The 20,288-nt window shown below is 41.9% G+C and overlaps 1 protein-coding gene and 1 long non-coding RNA gene across 2 annotated transcripts in view; one reads left to right on the forward strand and one right to left on the reverse strand.

Annotated features, from left to right (window-relative positions):
• VAT1L (vesicle amine transport 1 like) overlaps positions 1 to 8,215 on the reverse strand; it is a 61,698-nt gene extending 53,483 nt beyond the window's left edge. The window contains exons 1-2 of the mRNA XM_054840960.1: positions 7,796 to 8,215; positions 1,063 to 1,192 (exon numbers count right to left, since the gene is read on the reverse strand). Coding sequence (XP_054696935.1) covers positions 1,063 to 1,192; positions 7,796 to 8,025 — 360 coding nt within the window. The 5' untranslated portion in view covers positions 8,026 to 8,215. The remainder of the gene's footprint in view (positions 1 to 1,062; positions 1,193 to 7,795) is intronic.
• Positions 8,216 to 8,344: 129 nt separating this feature from the next.
• Positions 8,345 to 19,566, forward strand: LOC129212409 (uncharacterized). Its single transcript, XR_008579160.1, has 3 exons — positions 8,345 to 8,474; positions 9,343 to 9,455; positions 19,297 to 19,566. It is a non-coding gene; the product is annotated as an uncharacterized LOC129212409 (long non-coding RNA).
• Positions 19,567 to 20,288: the final 722 nt, after the last annotated feature.

Consider the following 20,288-nt stretch of genomic DNA (forward strand, 5'->3'; position numbering starts at 1 on the left):
AGCAGTAGACTTTTTCAAACAGCAAAGTTATTGTCATAAAAAACACTGAAAGATTATGACTTGTTTCAATGCAGAGATAGGGCAGCAGGGGGAAGGTAGAGAAATGTCCTAAGAGCAGCTCATCACTCAGACCCTACTAGAAACCAAATTGGCCCACTCACTCAACGGAGAAACTTTACAGCTCTTCTAGAAGAGCAAAAATGTTACCTTTAAATAAAAATATTTTAGGTAATTGCCTTCTTAAGATCAAGATGCATTTTCTGAATTCTTAGTGTAATTATTGATGACGTGACTGACTTGGCAAATAGCTAAGATAGAAAAATTTTGAAATAAAAACTGAGTTAATGCACATCAATCCTATCTACTTAGGAAATAAAGTGCAAGATTGGAGGGAATATAGATGTTTAACATCAATAATGGAATAGGAGGTAGTACAGAATGCTGTTTATATGTAATAAGAGATACTGAACAGTACATACTGCCAACCAGTTATGAAAGCTTTATTATATATATTAACTATTTGTCCTGTATCACTATTCTGTTAGATGAAAGAGATTCTTTTCCTGAGTGATCAGAAAAAATTGTATGCCCAATTTTATCTGCGTCTCATGAACGTGCATGGTTGTAAGAAGCAATGCTTATTGTAGATGAGGGTCTCACTACCTCAAGACCAAAAGTCGGAACTAGAATCAGCAGCACGTGGACTTTATGGAACAGAACAAAGATGATGCCAAACATGTCCAAAAAAAGAAACCAAACAAGTTAACTCAATTTCTTAAAGCACAGTAGCGATGCTTTGTAGTGCCTCTTTAGTCATCAGGATACGTACACGGCACAAGTGACATTTTGAGGAAGGATTTGAAGGAGATGACAGTGGTGACTCCAGAAACTAATTCAAGAGGTCATTCTCATGCTTGGGAAGCAGCAAGGAAAAATTGCCCTTTCAAATCTCAACAGGGTGGTGAAGGCTGCTGTTGCTGGCAGACCAGAAGGGATTAGGGACAACATACTCAGTGAACTGGTGATTATTTAGTTTTGCTCTGAAAATAAAGAAAATATTACCTCAAATCCTTTCACACTATCTCCAAGAGCTTCTACAATTCCAGAGCATTCAAACCCAGGAACAAGTGGCGTCTTAGGAGGGTTGTCGATATTCCCCTGTCGCACCATCAAATCAATAAAGTTCAAACCACTGTAAAACACAGGAAAAAAAAATAAAAGCAAGACTATTAGCATAGATCAAAGCAGATCACCTGAGTGATGGGAAAGCCAGAAAACTTCAGGACAGCATTAAAAAGCAAGGCTCCACAGCATGAGAGGGACCCAGCAGACATTCACATTCTTCATGCGTGGAACAGGCTGACTTTATGCTGTGCTGTACAAGCCCCAGGCAGAGTACACACACAAGGCAACCACATCTGTCATGAGCCCCAAGGCTTACAAGATTGTTTAAGAGTCACATGTAGAAATTCACAACAGGCATTTAAAAATTCAATGCAGTGAAACATTATGATTTCTATGAATGCATTACTGGCTGGCAAGCCAACCCAATTCAGTTTAAGAAGAAAACTCCAAACCTCGTGCCTTATAGATGTTTTGGGCCAAGAGCAACCTGATATAACTGTCCTAACCTCTGATGTGACTCCAGGAAGGAATCTTGTGTTTGTCCCAGGCAGGAGTCCAAACTTTGACATGAACTTATTAAGTATTGGATAGGCTGTTGTTTTAAAACTATTCCTCCTGGATCACTTTTGTACAGTTTTGCAAACGTTATTTAGGTCTTAGGAGCCCTCAGGGTCGCTGCTTGGAAAAAATACAGGTCTTCCCCTGTAGTCTCAGTTTTGCAAAAAATTTTGAAGCATATTTGCTTTGTTTTTTATATGATATCCAATTTTATTAAGTAAAATTTTGTGGCATTCTAGGCAGCTACAAAAAAAAACAACCACAAAAGGTACTGTTTGTCTACTATGTGCATATACCAATTACTGGCACAAATGCCACACATAGTTAAAGCTTCTCAAACTCCTAACTAGCTACAATACGCTTCAGCATTAATCCATTGTTCCAAAACACAGCCCTGTATTTATTGTTAGCTGAAATTGCTGCATACTAACTCCCCCGACTCTATGAAGCTATGCACATAGCCAGTCCTACTCATGCATATGATACCAGCAACTGCTTGGATACAAAAAATTACTGATATACGCAAGTATTTATAAAATGGAGCTTTAGTCAGATACTAATCAAGGCACAAACAGATTGAACAGACCCAACAAACAAAAAGACAGAGTAGACACACAGCATAAGCACAAAGACAAGACAGCGTTCATGAGATGTAGGTCACTGGGCAGCGGGGGGAAGGAAATTCCACCAAATGTAAACATTTGTAATTGTGGTGCAGGGTTTAAGAGCAACCTGAACCCAGAACTTTTAGCTCTGTAAAAGCAAAATTATAGATTATTTTTGAAAAGCATGACTTTGACAATCTAGCTTGACAAACTCCGGAAAAAAACCTCAATATAAAAAAACCCAAACTAACACACGCCCCCCCTGCCCCGCCATGCTCATACACAAAGCTCATACCATTGACCACATGGAGGGTTAGGAGGGGTTTGGCGCAATTAAGTTGGAAGCTTTGAAAATATTTTGGAAAGGCCACTTCTTATCCAGTGGCTAAGACCACCTCCTACATCGTCACTGTAATGTTGATAACGAAAGAGAAATTCCAAATAAAATGCCTGCAAGGCGGTCATCATTGGGGGGGGGGGGGGGGGGGGGGGGGGGAATAATACAAAACCCACCACAACCCCAAAACCCCCACAATACACATGGTGGCAACCATTGTCTGTGTACATTAACTTCAGTGATGATCTTTTGAATACATCTTTCCACACTGTGAGCATTTTACAAAAACTTAAGTTTTTCTACATCCCTGCAAGAAAGGACTTCTGGAGGCAGAACCGTGATGCAGAAACCTGTGCAGGAACACGCACCATGATGTCACAACAAGTAGGCAACAAGCAGACAGATGGATATGGCAAAGACCATAGCTATTTGATAATAACATATGATTACAAATACATTATTGCAGCTCTTTCTAGAAATGTTCATTCTTACAAAATAACTTGTCAGACAATTTTTGAAAGGGCACGTATTCAGTTTTGCATCTAACAACATAATACTAGCAATTCAGTTTTGCTCCATTTCTCTTTCATCTGTCTTTATCCTCAATAAAAGGCAGCAATATTAAATAAAAAAGAGAGTTCATCTCTATTACAATGAACTTACAAGACTTGATACTAGAACAGGTGCGATAAGGAGAGAAAAAACACTACACAAGGTACATAATACCTAAGTCACATGTTTTTATCATTTTAATTACTAGCTGGAACATAGTGTTGATCAGCATTTCTAATCTAGTCACTTTCCAGTGAGTTTCTTCTTCATTCACTTCACCTTTAGTCTCCTATATAGCTATGTGTTGTCACATCCCTGTTACTCTCATACATGCGTTTGTTTCCATTCTTCTCCGCTTTCAAATAAGGACAGAAATAAGTTGTTTTATCTTACCTGCCAGATTTGAACAAGCCTTAACACCAATAGACCCAAAAGCACAATTACATCGTATGGTAAAACCAGCATTTTTTTTTTCCTTTTGAATAACCTGGAGGGCCCAAAGATGAATGGCTAGTTCTGTAACTACCTCCAAGACACCCAACCTTATCAAGTCCTTCATTGAGATTCAACCTACAGCAGACACAGGAAAAGAGAAGTTTGGCAGCACAGATCATCACAAGAAAACGCATCTCAGGAAGACTGATAGTTTTACAGAATAAACACAATTTATTTCTTCTATCAGTACAAGCCAGCATAGCCTGCTCTGGTGTGCAGCCAGAGAAAGTGACTCCTGAACTTTAAGTAAGGGCGTATGCAGAGGGAGAAATGTAAGTGATTCAGTGCAAAGTGATTCAGTGACAAAAAGTGCACAATTTCTTGCAGTTATGTGTTTTTAATCCTACATCAAGAGCTGGATGCAAATGAAGATAGAGAAGGATATGACTTACCAAGATCAATACACTGACATAGGGGTTCTAGAAGAATTTTTCTGTGAAAGAGCAGCGATATTGGTGTGAACTGCATAGACTGAATTACCTGTGCATCTCTGGAGGCAGAGTTTAATCAAACTTGGAAGTATCTTTGTATCTGACTTTCTAAGTCTGCAATGCTCTGCCTTAACACCAATTTTGAGGATCTTTGAATATTATTTTGTATACTTGTGGCTTAGCTTTGCTGCATTTTTTTTCTTTAAGTGTGGCAAGTCCTGCAGATAGAAAGCTGTATTCTAGACTTCTTTCACCATCAGACCAGCAATAGTCAACATGGTTCGCCTTGCTCTGTCCCATGCACTCAAGAATGCCTAATACCTTCCACTGCAAAATACCAAATCACGCGGACAATCCTTCACGCTTTGGTTTGGAGAGATGCTGCTTTTGATCTGCCTGTCTTATTTCCCTGTAAGACTCCATTGAAATTAATTACTGACATTAACGAAATACAACAGAGCAAATAAGAGAACCACTGAGTTTCACATTCTTAAAATCATTCCTCTTACCCCTGGCCACCAAATTACCTGACAATCTTTAAAAAAACCCAAACTGGAAAGGTTTCAAATTATCAAATCTCATGCTTTTTATCCATAAACCTCCACTGTATATGAACAAGTCTGTCTTTAAGAACAAAACTGATACACTGTCCGCTACTATGCTATACTTAGGATTCTTTTGTTTGCTACCAGGGGTTTTTTTAAGTTCTGTAACCTCACAGTCACAGAGTCAGAAGGGTCACTTCTGCCTCATTCCTCATGACGCACACGTATAATGGCACAAAGAAGAAATAATTATAACAAAGAAAAATAAAGGGATGTAATTACAGGACACCGTTCCTTATTCACATACTCTGTCTGAAATGCTGCTGTGGTTTGTTCTATCTACTTGTCTAACCTTTTAAACAGTATGTATACTTGTGTTCTGCAAACTGCAAATTACAATACGAACAAATAGAGCAATTTCAACTGCTCCATCATTATCAATCAAAAATTATTTCAGGAAATATGCAGAAGCTGTGACTCAGCTTGGACATCGATGGCTGTTCCATTTCTTAGTCACTGAATGAGGCTAAACATGACTCATCTCAGCTGACACATTTTCAATTGGATCATTGATATTCTAGACCTTCAAAAGAATTATTCATCTGGCTTAGTGCTAATAACAACATATCCTCCATCTCCTCCATTTATAGTACCATACTACAAAATGTATACATATGATTTAACTGGTATATACAGATGATTCAACTGGTTTCATCCCCCAGTGAATGCAGAGACAACATAGAACTTGCACTTTTTACTGATACATACTATTTACCATGCATGCACGCATTCTTCTTAAAATAAAGATTGTTTTTCTCAATCAACTTCTGGAGAATGATGGTCATCATCTATAATAACAGTCAACTGCAAAACTGATTCAACTAAAAACATTATTTGTCATCAATGTCTTGCCAGAGCAGCCCATCTTTGCCTGTTCAGCACTGCATGCATTAACACATGCACACTACACTGGGCAAAGCCAACAGGCATTTTTCTCACTCAGTCTCCCAGACTAGACCGCCAGTCCATCGTCCTCCTGATCAATCTTCTGTATTTACAGACTCGGGTCAAGAAGATCGGCAAATTGATTTTGCCTTGTTTGGAAGCACACTTTGGTGATCTGATCACATTTCAGCCCTGTGGCCGTTTCCAGTCAGGACTGACAAGCAGACACTATACAGCCTACAGGCTCCTCTGGCATGAGGGGAAACTTCCAAAGCACACATGGAATTGTGCAATCTGGCAGGAACTACGAAGCAGTTGAGCGGGTCTACTGATGTCAAACAGCAAGCGTGCCACTTGCACAGCTCACTAGTGATAATGCAACTCCGTAAAGCAACCGTAGCTGTAGCAGAGCTGAATATTTCTATTTTACAGCCAAGGGGTCTTTTGCAGGTAACTTGCTGTTTGTGATACACACATATCTACTGCTTTGATGAAAGTGGAATTCATACAGGTACTGGAGAGTGCTGTAAACCCCTCAGGCATTTAAAGGAGTATGTCCACGTGCTCAGAACATTTTAAGTTTTGCATGTTAACTTTTGTTAACTCAATGGCTGAAAAAAAATCACTCAGAAAGCAACACAGCCTATTCTGAAATGGAATTACAGCCCTGCTTGATGGCAAAATGAGCTACTCAGTAGCTACTATGCTACCATTATTTCTTATATTCAGCTAGTATGGGATTTCTTCCATTTCCCATAGCAACTAGTGGAGACAAAAAATAAACAAGTGGGAACGCAAAAAATCTCAGCCTTTCATTTATTTGTCTTCATTTGGATTGATGGATATCACCATTTTTCATGGGCAACAGCTTGGGGGTGTGGTGTGTGTGTGTGCATGAAATACTTGCATAGGTCACAAGTGTTATGAACCCTATTAAGTTCAGGAAGGAAAGCCCAGTGGCTGAACAGGCCAAGACATTTAGCTATATTAACCCACCAGCATGTTCCAAGATCTGAGGCACAGCCACTGGCTACATAGTTCAAAACAAGTTTACTGCCCTATATCGGTATAACTTTTAATGCAAGTTACCTCTAAAATAAACTACTTGGCCTTCACCTTGGAATTTATCTTCTCAAAGCACCATGTTTTCACATAGCAGAAGAGGACAATGAAAAATAAGTCCCTGTCTAGGCGAAATTAATTTGGTCCTTGGTACACATCAAGTTGCGTAGTAAGATCCTAAGGTTGCTTCTGTCACTTAAAAAAAATCCTAACATTCATGAAGGAACATGTGCACTGAGAACCAGCTATCTAGGAAGAACAGTTTGCTCCAATTGTCTGGGAAAAAAATTAGGCTTCTAGGAAAGCTCATTTCAGGATGCTACCAGATTGCTAGCCACTTGTCAACCGGGCACAGGAATTAAACACCGTTAAATTATCCTCAGCTCCAGCTACACTGTCACACCAGCTCCAAAGAAAAATTATGACTGAAGTGATTCCCAGGAGAAAAACAACAGCCAGAATCAGAAGGAAAGGGACAGGTGCTGAGCAGCATACACAAGCTGACACCCACATTTCTCAGAAAGAAAACAACAAAGCCCTGAACACAGTTGGCCAGGTTTTTTTCCCCCATTTCTCCCTGCTGGTACCGTGAAAATCAATGACAATTTTTTTTTTTTCCTTCATAGCTGCTGCTGCCAGCACACAACCTCCCGGCACTACTCCATGCCCGCCTTGCACCGAGTGACTCAGAGCTCAGCCCTGACCCCGGGGTGGGTTTCCCGGGTGCTGCCGCGGGGAACAGACGGTACCTGGGCAGCCGGCGGCAGCGGGGCAGGAAGCTGCAGAGGCAGCTCGAAGCGGGGCTCCCCACCGAGGGGGAAGCCACAAGTGAGGGAAGTTAGTGCAACAGCCGCCCGCCCGCCCCGGGCAACGGGAAGGGAGGCTGCGAGGCTCGCTCCCAGCCCGCCGGGACCCTCCGCCCGCCGCCCTCGGCCCCCTCCGAGGCCAGGAAAGACCCGCGGCAGGGCAAAGCCGCCAGTACGGGGAGAGGCGAGTGGCGCGACGCGGACGTGCGTGGGGGACACCCCCGGCCTCCCGCCCGCCCGAGGGGGGCCCGCACCCGCACCCCGCCCGCGCCCCGCGGGGCTACGGCCCCTCAACCGCCCAGAGGGAAGGAGAGGGCGAGAAGCGATACTGGACCAGGCTTTGACGCGGATCTTCAGCTCCCCCTCCTGCGGCTCCGGCATGGCTTTCTTGGACACGCGGAGCTTGTTGAGCCCCCCGAAGGCGGACAGCACCACGGCTCTCATCTCCTTCGTGTCCCCAGCCCGCAGGCTGCCGGCGGCGCTGCCCTCGGCGGCTTCCTTGCTGCCCTCCTTCTCGATCATCTGCTCCGTCTCCTCCGCTCGCTGCGCTCCCTCCTTGGCCATGGCGGGGCTGCAGCGGCGCGGCTCCCGCCGGCTGCTCCTGTGCGAGGCGCGGTGCCACCGTGTGGAATGGCCGCGAGCGCGAAGCGGCACGGCGGTCGCTCGGTCCGCCCGCCCGCCGCAATGCACCGACTAGCTGCGCAGAGCCATCCGCCGCCCCGGCGCGGCGGGAGGCGGCCCCGCGGCGCCCCCCGCGGGTCCCCTGTCCTCACCCGGCCGCCGGAGCAGGAGGAGGGAGCTGCTGGCGTCGTGAGGAGAACGCCCGCGGCCGCCGCCGTGCCGAAAATCGCACCTGGCGGCCGGGCGGGGCGGGCGTTCCCCTGAGGCGGCCTCGGGCGGGCCCCGCGCTCGCTCCTGTGGTGAGGGGCTGCTGGCCTGCCCTCCGGAGACAGCCTGGCTCCTCTCCTCACGGGCTGGGCCCCCCATCGGGAGCAAAGCGCCTGAAGCCACAGGTAGGAGCCTGCGGCCGCGGCCCTACCTCTCGCCTTTCTCCCCACCGAGCAGGGGTCCGGTGCTTCCACCCCCTTGGGAGGCAAAGCCGAAGAATTCCCCCCCCCCCCCCCCCCCCCCCCCCCCCGATACTTCGGGCTTGGGCCTGGGCACAGCCCAAAACCCCCGAGGAGTGTGGCGTGCAAGCCTGGGGCAGTGCAAAGCATCATGTCATCAGACAAACCTCACTCTCACACCCTTGTCCCTCCATGCACCACACTTAGTGGCCTCATGGCTTAAATCTCCACTTAAGGCACACAGGTCTTAATCATCTCAGTCCTTACCTACTCCCTGTCCTGAAGCTGTTCCTGAGGCCAACTAGGTGAATGCTCTTAGCATCAGGAAGAACCTACAGGCAGGCAGTTACCTCACAACTGACACACACTTGGAAGCAAGAGAGCCAGCTGTGAAACTCCACTGTAACGAACACCTAAGCCCTCCTACAACAGGTCTCTTCCTAGTGATCAATGCCAGTGTTTGCTGGTTTCTGCAGGGAGCTTAATCCTTTAATGTGAGTGCAGGGTGTGCTGTAAGACCCCCACCAGCTGGTGCTTCCTGGGACTGGCCTAGTTTGGGGGCTCTAATGAGGCTCAGGCATCAACACTTAGCACTGTGTTAATGAGGGTGGGTGCCTGCAGCTTCACCTACAGCAGCTGAATGTGGATTTTGGGGTATCGCTAGTTGTGGTTCTATAGGTGTCTAAGTTTTGTCGATTGGGTTCAGTATTAGATAACTGCATCAGTTTGTTGATGGCCCCTCAGTCTGGATGAATTCACTGCTTAAGTACCTAAAATTGTGCATGTATTTATGAAGTTTCAAACTTCATTGCAGTGTGCTGTGTGTATAGCGATCATTCCTGTGGACCTCTTTGTGGAAACAGTTCTTCCATCAACCCCCTGCAGCAGCTGAGTTTGTCTTAAGTTTCAGGACCTTTCGGACTCATGGTAAGGATTAGCACCAACATCCGTGGATTTGTTGTAGTCAGAATTCATCAATATTCCTTAATTTCACAATGTGCATTTATTTAATCTTGGGCTATGTGTTCAACATATTGTGTGTAGAGGAAGCAGAAAAACCTTGGAAATGTCTTAGCTATAACAAGTAATGGGGTAAAACATTTTTGCTCACATTAATGAGTGAAGTGAAATAGTGTAGGAATGGATAGAATTTTCGTATTTCTTTCTACTTACCTGCACTTTTGGGTTTTTCTGTCTAGTCTGTAAAATGTTTGCAGACAAAATATTTTTTAAAGCCCATTTCTGAGAATTTGTCATCTAAGCCTGTCATAAGTGAAGCAGTAAACAAATAACATGTGAGGAGCAAAGGAAGAGGAGTACTAGCCACAGGGAAGCTTCACTAGCTTCGTTATTTCACAAAGTTCAAACAGATTTTATCAAAAGTGAAGTCTGATGCCTCAAACACCTCTTATGTTGTCCGTAAAATATGTTTTGGACAAAGATTCAAAACCAGCTCATTAACACCATTGAGAATTTTCTATGTGACATATTAAAGTGATGCCATCTGATTCATTCTAACAGTTTGTGGAGGGATCTAACCATTTTAAAGGTCAGGAAGCTTTTTTCTTCCCTTGCTCCCCTGGTAATACCATGAATATTCCCTTCCCCATTCCCTTTACTTGGGTAATTCAGTGCTGTAATAGGGAATACAAAGTTCTGTCACTTTAGATCTGGCCATTTGAATGCATGACCAGGCGGGCAGCAGCTGAATAAAGAATAACATGTATTTGACTCCAAATGATTCACTCAGCTGGCATCTTATTACAGTTCTAACTCAAATGAATGGTAAAGTGCAGGATGACTGGGAAAAGTAAAGCAGATCGCATATGTCAACTAAATGACATCCAGAATAATGAAGAGGCTGTGGGGCAGCTCACTTGCGTCACTCCAGCGGTCTGAAACATCCAAAGAAGTCAATCTGGAGCTATAGACTGCATTTGTGTTGCATTGGTTTGTCTGCTACTGAAGTCCTGTTTTATGTTGATGACTTAGGAGTTTTCTGATTGACCTTACCCCTAATGATTTAAAGCTATCTCTATTCCTCCTTGGTCCTGAACCAGAAGTAATTTATCCTAAGTGATTTAACCAGGTACTGTTTGCAAGTCAAAATGGTCAAAGGATGGCCGTTTCATAGAAACATAATATCTTGCTTATGGTAGAACCAGTGCTTGCACATGTCAGTTGTGGCAGCTGAGGTAACAGGCAGCAGATATTTTTGCATGATCCTGACTCCATTATTTTGATTTAATTCACAGCCCCTTCTTTAAGAATAGATGATGCAGTACAGAAGCTTACACTAAGATGTAAGACCAGGATTTATTCTGACAGTTGACTGCAATTTACCACTCTGGAAATAGGCTGTGGGATGGCCATTCGTACCACCTAAGACTTAACTAAAAGCATAGCCAGTTCTCATCATGGCTTTCCACTGACTTCAGTGGCCAGTGGATGAGACCTGTAAAAGTGAAAACATAGGACTTGATTTGATGGGTGTAGTCAAGTGGTGACAATGTTAATGAACGTGAGGCGAGAATCTGAACAAAAGGGAATTAAGCGTTCTTTGATCACCATCTTTATCTGCTAGTCAAGTTGGTGCAATCTATTCAGCTGTCATTCTTTGCAGTAGTGATTTTTAAAAAAACTATCTAGAAAAGAAGGGAAAATGGAACAGTGTACTTACGGATAAATGTTACAGTCAACATCTCTTCCTGATTCAGATCCTTTATTTTCAGAACATAATCATTTATTCAGCAAAAGAACCTATGTCAGGGACAAAACAATCTTCACAGATATTGTTCTGAGGGTTAGTGCCTGAATTTCATGGAGGGGAGCAGCCATTTAGCATAAATCTAATTGTAGCGTTACCATACTTTTGGAGTAAGATAGCTGAAGAAATAGAAGTTGTTACTGGAAACACAGACCACATGGAAGGTCAGTCAAGAAGTAGATGAGTTAAATGCAAGGTTTGATTCTGTGTGGAGATGAAGACTTTGCTCAAAGGAAGTAACACATAGATGGCAAAAACCAAACCCTCAATTAGAATGGATAATATTGCGGTTTTTATCTCAGTAATTTTCTCTGGGGCATAAATCACACTTTTTCTTAGAGAATAAAGTATTAAAAATATTTTTAAGCTAAATGATTTATTTTTCTAATAGTTATAAATAACATTAGTAAAAACATATTGATACATGTTCTGGCTGTTTTAATGCATGAACAGGACAGCTTTTAATACATTGAGCTCAAAAACATTGTTTTCTTTACAGTGTACTGTTATAAAATTCTATTTAGTGCAGGGACAGAAAACAAATTCTCAGGACTCTCTTAACTTTTCAGTCTTATTCAACACCTCCCCCCTACAGCTTTGTGTGCTATAAAACATCCGTATTACTTGACAGAAGTTGCATCTTATATGTTATGTTTTGAGAGCATGTTCAGAATTCCTATTTCAGCTGTTGTTATAAGCTATAGCCCACAACATCTCTTATCAATAGAAAAATGGGTTTAGTGACTTTTCCCCTCCTGCATCCGTGCATAGAATGTATTAACAAAGACAGACATTTCCAAAGGAATCTCTGAGAGTATAGGATGCTAGATTTATTTGGTTGGGTTTTTTTAAAAAACAAAGGAGACCTCTATTTCCTAAGGTTAATTCACATTGAGATAATTATTTTATCCTAGCCAGGGGCTTTCTCTTATTAGTGGAGCTATGTATGAATCACAGAAGCAATGAAGCAATTCTCTGTTTATAGTCACTGAAAAGAACTGTACATTTCCCTTCAGTGGAAAGAAGCAGTTTAAAGCTCCTCAGCATCATCAGGAGTAATGAAAATGTGTTGTGTTTGGAATTAAAGAGGAAAAGAAATTAAAGGATTCACACAGGATTTGGCAAGGCCAATATATGCCAATATGACTTATCCTGTTGACTGCTCAGTTATTGCATTCCTTCATTACTTTCCATTTGTCTTGTACGGAAATTGTGCTCAGATAATTCAGTGATGGGTACAATAGAAATTAAATAAATGGATCACATTATTGTTGATCAAGAAATAATACAATTTAAGAAAATTTAAATGGATTGTAAAATCTTTACATCATGATGATGATAGTTGTCAATAAACAAGGACAGACCAAAACAACCCCTTTTAACAAAGCTTCATTTATATATTTATTTTTAGAACCATACTATCAATTTGTTTGACTAACTGAATACGTGGTATAATGAAAAAAATACTGTTCAGTATCTTCACCTGCTGTCTGTACGTTCTAACACTCCTGTTGTGTTTTCTGAAAGCTCCAAGTATTTTTTACACTGAAAAAATACTATTACATTATTTTTGATCATAAAATTGAAGCTGTATGTTTCCTTTTTGGACTGAACTCTGAGAAATGAAGAAAAAAATAAAGGTCAGAAAACAATTACAGAGATGGACAGTAAATCACAATGAGCAAAGTTACAGGAGATGAGTACATTAGTGCTATCATTGCTTAAAAACGTCACTCAGGACAAGCAGACGGGCTGTACTGTCCCAACTCCATCATTTCAACTCTTTATGACTTGCGTCCCTCTTTGCAAAGCTGAGGTGAATCATGTTGACCTCATGAATAATAACTAGTACTATACACAGTTCACTTGCAGTACTGTGCAAGCACTAAGTACCTTTAGACTTTTTTAGGCTATTACAATGCCATCCCTGAATTCCAACATGTTTGAGACATTATTCATGTCTTGTTCTTTAAGGTAATTCATAGCAAAAATGAAAAAAACATTGTATGTGTTAAATCTCCTGTTGAAAGTACTGTGGTCAGTAACTGGATAGTTATATACCCAGGGATGCACACGATGCTTTATGTACTTATTCATTCCATGTAACTCCAGGCATTGAGAAGGAGTAATCCCACTTGGCATTTTGACTTAATTTGGTCTCAGTAATTATGGATCCAGACTAACTTGTTAGAAGCTGTCGTGGTTTAACCTGGCTGGCAGCTAAAACAACCACACAGCCGTTTGCTCACTCCCCCTTTCCCCAGTGGGGAGAGAATTGGAAAAAAAACCACAACAAACCACGGGTAGGTTGAGGTAAAGACAGTTTAATAGGACAGAAAAGGAAGATTAATAATAATAATAACAATAATAAAAAATACACAAAAAAGTGACAAACAGCATGATTTCTCACCACCCAATGCTGACGCTCAGCAAGTTCCCAAGCTGCCCCACCTCCTGGCCAACCCCCAGTTATATATGGAGCATGACATCATATGGTATGGAATATCCCTTTGGCCAGTTTGGGTCGGCTGTCCAGGCTGTGTCCCCTCCTGGCTTCTCGGGTGCCCCCACCTTCTTGTTGGCAGGGGAGTATGAGACACTGAAAAGTCCTTAACTGCTTGGCAACAGTTAAAAATACCAGTGTGTTATCAACATTATTCTCATCCTAAATCCAGAACACAGCACTATACCAGCTACCAGGAAGAAGATTAACTCTATCCCTGCCAAAACCAGGACAAAGCTTGTGAAAAAATGTCTCTGAACTTTACAACAGAGGTGACATGTACAGAAGAATGAGAATTCAGCCAATACTGAGAATGTTTGAAAAGCATATCCGGTTATACCAGATATATCCAGTTATTATACTGGTTATATCCAGTTGTTATCCACTGTTACAATACAGTGAACAATATAATCAGGAACATCTGTTTGTGAATGTTGTCTTCCAGACAGATTACATCTAATAATTTTATTTTTGATCAAAGCTACCTTCTACAAACTACCAAGCTATTTCACCTTTTTATGGCTCTTGTGTTTTTCTCGTTAAGTATTTATACATATAATACAGGTAGCTCCTACATCTACTCAAGGAAATGAAATTGAGCATTTAGGTTTACTAAGCCAAGCTCTGTTTTGCATATTTCTGAAGTTGCAGTCCAAGAGCATACGACATAAAGGTTGCTGCTCTAGAAGCAGTAATGCTTCTAGCTTGAATTTAAACTTGAATGCTTTATAGTAATTTACAGCTCTTGTGAGAGCTCTGCCACAGCACAGAAGTTCTGTAGGGTTTACAATACAAAGAACTTTCCTTTTCCCCCACAAACTCTTGATGCAGCTTTCAGTACCACTCTGGTTGTGCCCTCTGTGATGGGGCTTTTGAAGAAAGGAACAGGATTTGCTTTAGCATAATTGTGTTTTCTGTGGAGTGTTCTATCACGGTCTATTAATGGTTTCTTTTCGTCAGTTCTATAGCTAGTTACTGCTTTCTAACTCATTGATTTTAATAAACCAACTGAGCATGCCGTTGTATTCTCTTCTACACTCCCTCAGGAGGAAAAAAACCCCCAATATAACAAAAACATAAACACCAGCTTATTAGGAGATTGGTTTACTCTGAGCACTCTTAAGATGCTAATGGAACTGTTCATGACAAAGCTGCTAGGTTAGATCTTACTTGGGCTGGCAGAAATGGGGATTTTCACTGAATAAAAGCATATGAGTCTGCAGACAAGGTTTAGAACCTGTACTGGTGTTTTGCTGGGATGGAGTTAATTTTCTTCACAGTAGCTCATATGATGCTATGTTTTGGATTTGTGACCACAACAGTGCCGATAACATGCCAATGTTTTAACTATTGTTGGAGCAGTGCTTACACAGCATCAAGGCCGCCTCTGTTTCTCACGCTGCCCCAGCAGTGAGTAGGCTGGGGGTGCACAAGAAGTTGGGAGGCAACACAGCTGTGGCAGCTGTCCCCAGCTGATGTAAGGGGTGTCCTACACCATATGACATTGTGCTGAGCAATAAAAGCTGGGGGAAGGAAGGAGGGAAGGGGACATTTGGGGTTATGGCTGAGGCCCTGCTTTCCTGGAAAAGGCTAAACATCTGCTTGCCTGGGAAGGAGTGAATAAATTCCTTATTTTGCTTTGCTTGTACATGAAGCTTTGCTTTACCTATTAAACTGTCTTTATCTCAACCCACAAGTTTTCTCAATTTTGCCCTTCCAATTCTCTCCCCCCTCCAACTGCAGGGGAGAGAGTGAGCAGCTGTGTGGGGCTTATCTGCCTGTGGGGGTTAACCCAAAACACAACCAAAGAGACAGCTGTCTTCTTTTTATAGTAATTGTAACAGGTAACCTAACAGATTAGGTAGGAAACAGGCCTGAAAAAATCTCAATGCCTTTTCTGCCTAGAGAAGTAGTTCCTTACGCTATAGTTAAGCATACTAGGGAAGTACTTTAGGTGAGCTTATACTATTGATAATGGCACTGTACCCAGTAATACCACTAGAATAAGTGTTCTAGTTTTATGACTTATTTATTGCATCTGTAGCTGTATTTCACAGTACCAGAAAATAACTGAAAAACAAGTATTGCAGTCTGAAACAGGGCCCATTTGCTGACACCAGTGTTACTACAGAAGAGGACTGACTGTGCCATTCTGTTTCTTAGGGTCTTTGAAGATGTATTGGCTTAATTTCCAATGTGCTTTTCAATAACAGCTAAGTGTTAGATAAAGGTGATTTCTGCAGACAAAATAATGTAAACCTTGCATAGCAAACCTTCATAGTTGCTTGATATTTTAACCATGAGGTGAGCAGTGTCCTTTCACAGTAGGTAACTAGCCAGCATCTGTCTTTAAATGTGGAGATGCTGACTAGATCTTCAATCTCAGGTAGAAAAGGGGGATTGTGTTACTAAGTCAGATCCAAATACCAACACTATCTTGGTTAAGCTGCATCATCAGAATTATTTCTGCTGAATGTCACCCAAGTTTCCTCAGATACCTTGAAATCAGTGGGATTGTTGGGCAAGTGTAATCCCAAAAGACTTTGAAAAAAGAAATTTTTCAAGTAAGAGGCCAGATCTCTAGTCACCTTGGAGCCACCTCCATAGTAGGAAGATGAAGAGGCCTAAACTACTTTCAAGTCTTTAACTGAAGGGTTTAATTTCTCCAGTTTAGAAAAGATAAAGCTACTGTAGGGTTAATAAAATTAAAATAAGAGCAAGAACCCATCCACAATTATTAGCTAGGTTCAGAAAAGATGAAGAGTGCTCCAGAAAGTCAACATTGTAGGATTTTTGTCTTATTGCAATAAATTTTAACAAGGGGGGAGGGTGGTGAGGGGGATTGAACTTGCTGTGTTTTGAGATATGTGTGGGTAGGAACATGAAGGAATGAAGAGAGAAGGCAGTGCCCTACAGACACACCTAAGCAAAAGAATCTGGTATCATTTCATGGGAAGCAAGCACATCAAAAGAGAAATCCATGTGAAGCTGTTCAAAAAAGGTGAGTTACTTTTGAAAGCGCATGCCCTATCCAAATAAAACATTCCTTTAAGACAGGCAAGAAATCTTTTAAATAGCAGAATGAGTGTTCACTGGTCTGAAGTACTGCGGGTGAGAACCATCAGGGACACAGAACAATACTTCCTTTAGTGATGCTCCAGCTTCGTAGCTACTGAGGCTCACCTCTGCAGGAGACTTCAAAAGTTATACAGAAACAATTAAACAGAACACCTATCAGCAAGCTTCCTGGATGACCAGGCAGCTGTGAATTTTGTGACCAAAGCCACCCTCAAATAAAAAAATAGAGCCAAATCTTGTCAAATTTTGGAGTGAACTGCCAAGAATTTTAGCAATGATTCTGATGGACAGTTACAGTGATCACAGCCCATGCTGCTGGTGAGCAACATCAGAAATGGAACAACTGAAGTTAAAAGGGAAGAGATCATTTTAATCATTAAAATAAGAGGAAATTAAGAGGCCTTTAATTGGGAAACTGTGACATAGACACATCAATGTCAAAAACAGTGACAGTGCATTGGCCCCATCATACAGTATTGCTGCATGAGACAGAATGGCCCCAGAAGGAATAGGTTCCTGCCAGGCTCTGATTTTTCTGCTTGAGCACTACAGCCAGGAACTGGGTTTCTTTCCCAGAATGGAGAACAGGAAATTCCTTTATCAGGAAAAAGCCATTCTGAGAGGGCTAGTCCAGCCCAATAGCAGCATATCCTTATCCTGAACACACGTGCTCCTTGATGGGATTACAGGATATGATTAATGATACATCCTGATAGTAACTCTCCTTTATCATTACTTTCTCCTTTGAATTGTGCCATCTGAGAAGGAAGTGCTTGTGCAGTAGATCTTGTAATACACCATCCAGTGTGTTCACGACCCCTGTATCACAACCGACACAACACACATACACTGCTAATCAGTGACAGAGCTTAAAACAACCTCTAAGTCAGAACTTCCAGTCCTCTCCTTATTGATTTATGCCTGTGATTGATATCATGCCTTGTTGAGTTAGTTCTTGTCATCTGAGCTGCTGTAACAGATTTTGCACTTCCACAGATCATCCCATCTGTGATGTAAACCTCTCTTTCAGCCAGCCCAACACACTGTACCTCACAGCTGGGTAGGAAAAGAGCACATTATTAGTCCACAAAGAGTTATGGAAGATTAGCTGTCAGGAACTAACTAACTATAAATCAAGCTACAACTCACAAAGACAAAGTTTCCAGCAGTTTAGGGTATTCTCACTGACCCCTTGTTCAGTTGCTCACTGCTCATTCCTATTGTCCCAAAAGTGGGATCATTTACCCAGTGTGCAGTACACCAATATATACACAGAGCAGAGGTATTTTATTTATTTATTTCATGTCTGCATAGAGATGGGTGCTAGGTGGTAATTCCACAAAGCTAGCACACCACACACAGAATCTACCACATATTTATCTTGTTACAGGATTAGAAAAACCTGCCTAAATTTACACTAATTGGTTATTAATTACTGCATCATCTACTATTGGTCAAGTATCTTTAAATTAGCAGGCATGCTCCTTGAGGGTTTGGGGGGTGTAATTTGCATAGTCCTTTAATTAGGTAGGTGGTGGTAAACCTGCCCCCCACCCCCCTTCCCATCCGCTGGTTACTGGCAATTCTTGTTGACTTCAGGCCTCTCTGACAATCACCCAGCTCTGGCTGCCTTCTGAGGCAGGATGTTTCCTCTTTATCAGTTTTCCAGCTCTCCTTCAAGGATACTCTTTAGCAAAGCATGCTTTTTATCAGTCTTTTGGCTCTTCTTCAAAGATATAGTCGTCAGCAAAGCAAGTAGTGCATTTAACCCAAAATTAAACAGTGTCTAAGCACTAGCCCAAACACATTTCTGTCCCTGAAAGTGGAGAATTCTACTTTATGGATATAATTCCCACAACTTGCCACAAGATGTTGCCTTCTCAGCTGGGCTGGCCCAGCTGTTTATGTGGCTATGCTGTGAGACACACCAGGGAACTGCTGGGGCTTAAAACACCCCAGAGTGTCAACCACAGCAAAATAAACGTCCATGCAACAACTTAGAGGAACAGTTTCCATACTTTTCACCCAATGATCTCTTTCCCAGTCCTTTTTGTTTCCCTTGCAGTACCACAGAACCTCTTCCCTAACATATCTGTCATCTTACGTGCCTAGCTGTGCCAAGTAACATAGATTTCTAGCTGTGAATACTTGCCAGATTGTGCTAGGACAGGGATATTCCAGTTGCACTGTGTTCAGTGGTAAGCGTTACCACAACGAATCCTAGCTCCCTGCAAATGAAACAATATTTGCTTCATGTGAAAAATTATAGTATTTTATTTCTTGATTTAAATTTAAACTGCTCTATCTTTTCTTCAGGTTACAGTATTTAACATTGAGCAATCAGTCATCTACATTATATACTCAGAGGCTCTTCTGAGCATCATCAGTCTCTTACGATTCTTTATTGGCTTATTTTGTAGGTTCTGAGCAACTCTCCGTTGTTTCAAATTTTGGGGTTCTGGATGAGCCAGAAGAGTGCTTCCAGCCTGAAGCTAAACTCAGTAAAATTCAGCTGTGGTGACCTACTATTAACAAGTAAGTCTGTTTTCCCCCCCCATTAAAACTACATTCTTTAACACTAGTTTTAAGTAGGCTGAACAGAGTTTGCCGATTTTATTGGGAAGTGTAATGGCTTATGTAGAGTCATCAGGTGCCAATGACAACCTATATGCTGTGGCAGTTTAGATGAACTAGTTGTCATGACAACTCAATTAACTAAATAAACATATCTGTATGCAGCAGCAGCTCATGTCCTCTGCATCATCTTTACCTCAGCACAAAGCATTTTGAGTATATGCGCAAATGAATCTGTCCCCCATCCTTTTGCCTCTCCTCCTCCCCTCCCAACCAGGCGATGACGAAAATGAGGTACCGCGCAGTACTGCTCACTTCTGCTGAGCACCTCAACGGAATTGTTACAGGAGTGTAGCTGCCTCTGACAGTGCAGAAATCCTGATCAAGTTCTACTATAATTAAAGGAAAAAAGGACAGTTTGTGGATAAATACACAGTAAACTACCTGCTTGCCAATAAAATCTGTTTTTACATAGAGGACTAGCACTGTCAAATATGACTGCCAGCCTCAGGTTGTCTTTAAATCAGCAGGTTTTGGCAATGCATGCTCTTTTAGAAATACGTAGCATAGCAACTTAAGTTACTCAGATAGCTCTACTCACCAAAGATCTATGGGCTCTGGAATAATTGATACATCTAAGTGAATGCTCAGGTCACAACTAAGTTTTAATTGCCTTCACTACAAAAGGAATGTAATGTTGCTTCATAAAGGAGTAAGTGTTCCGATACCTCCCTCAAAACACAAAGCACCAAGGAAAAGAACAGATAAAAAAGAAAGGTTCCTTATTAGTTGTTGAGGTTACTGCAGGTTGAGGCCTTAAATGCAATATAAAGAACAG

Source organism: Grus americana, chromosome 13, assembly GCF_028858705.1.
Source record: "Grus americana isolate bGruAme1 chromosome 13, bGruAme1.mat, whole genome shotgun sequence".
Lineage (NCBI taxonomy): Eukaryota > Metazoa > Chordata > Aves > Gruiformes > Gruidae > Grus > Grus americana.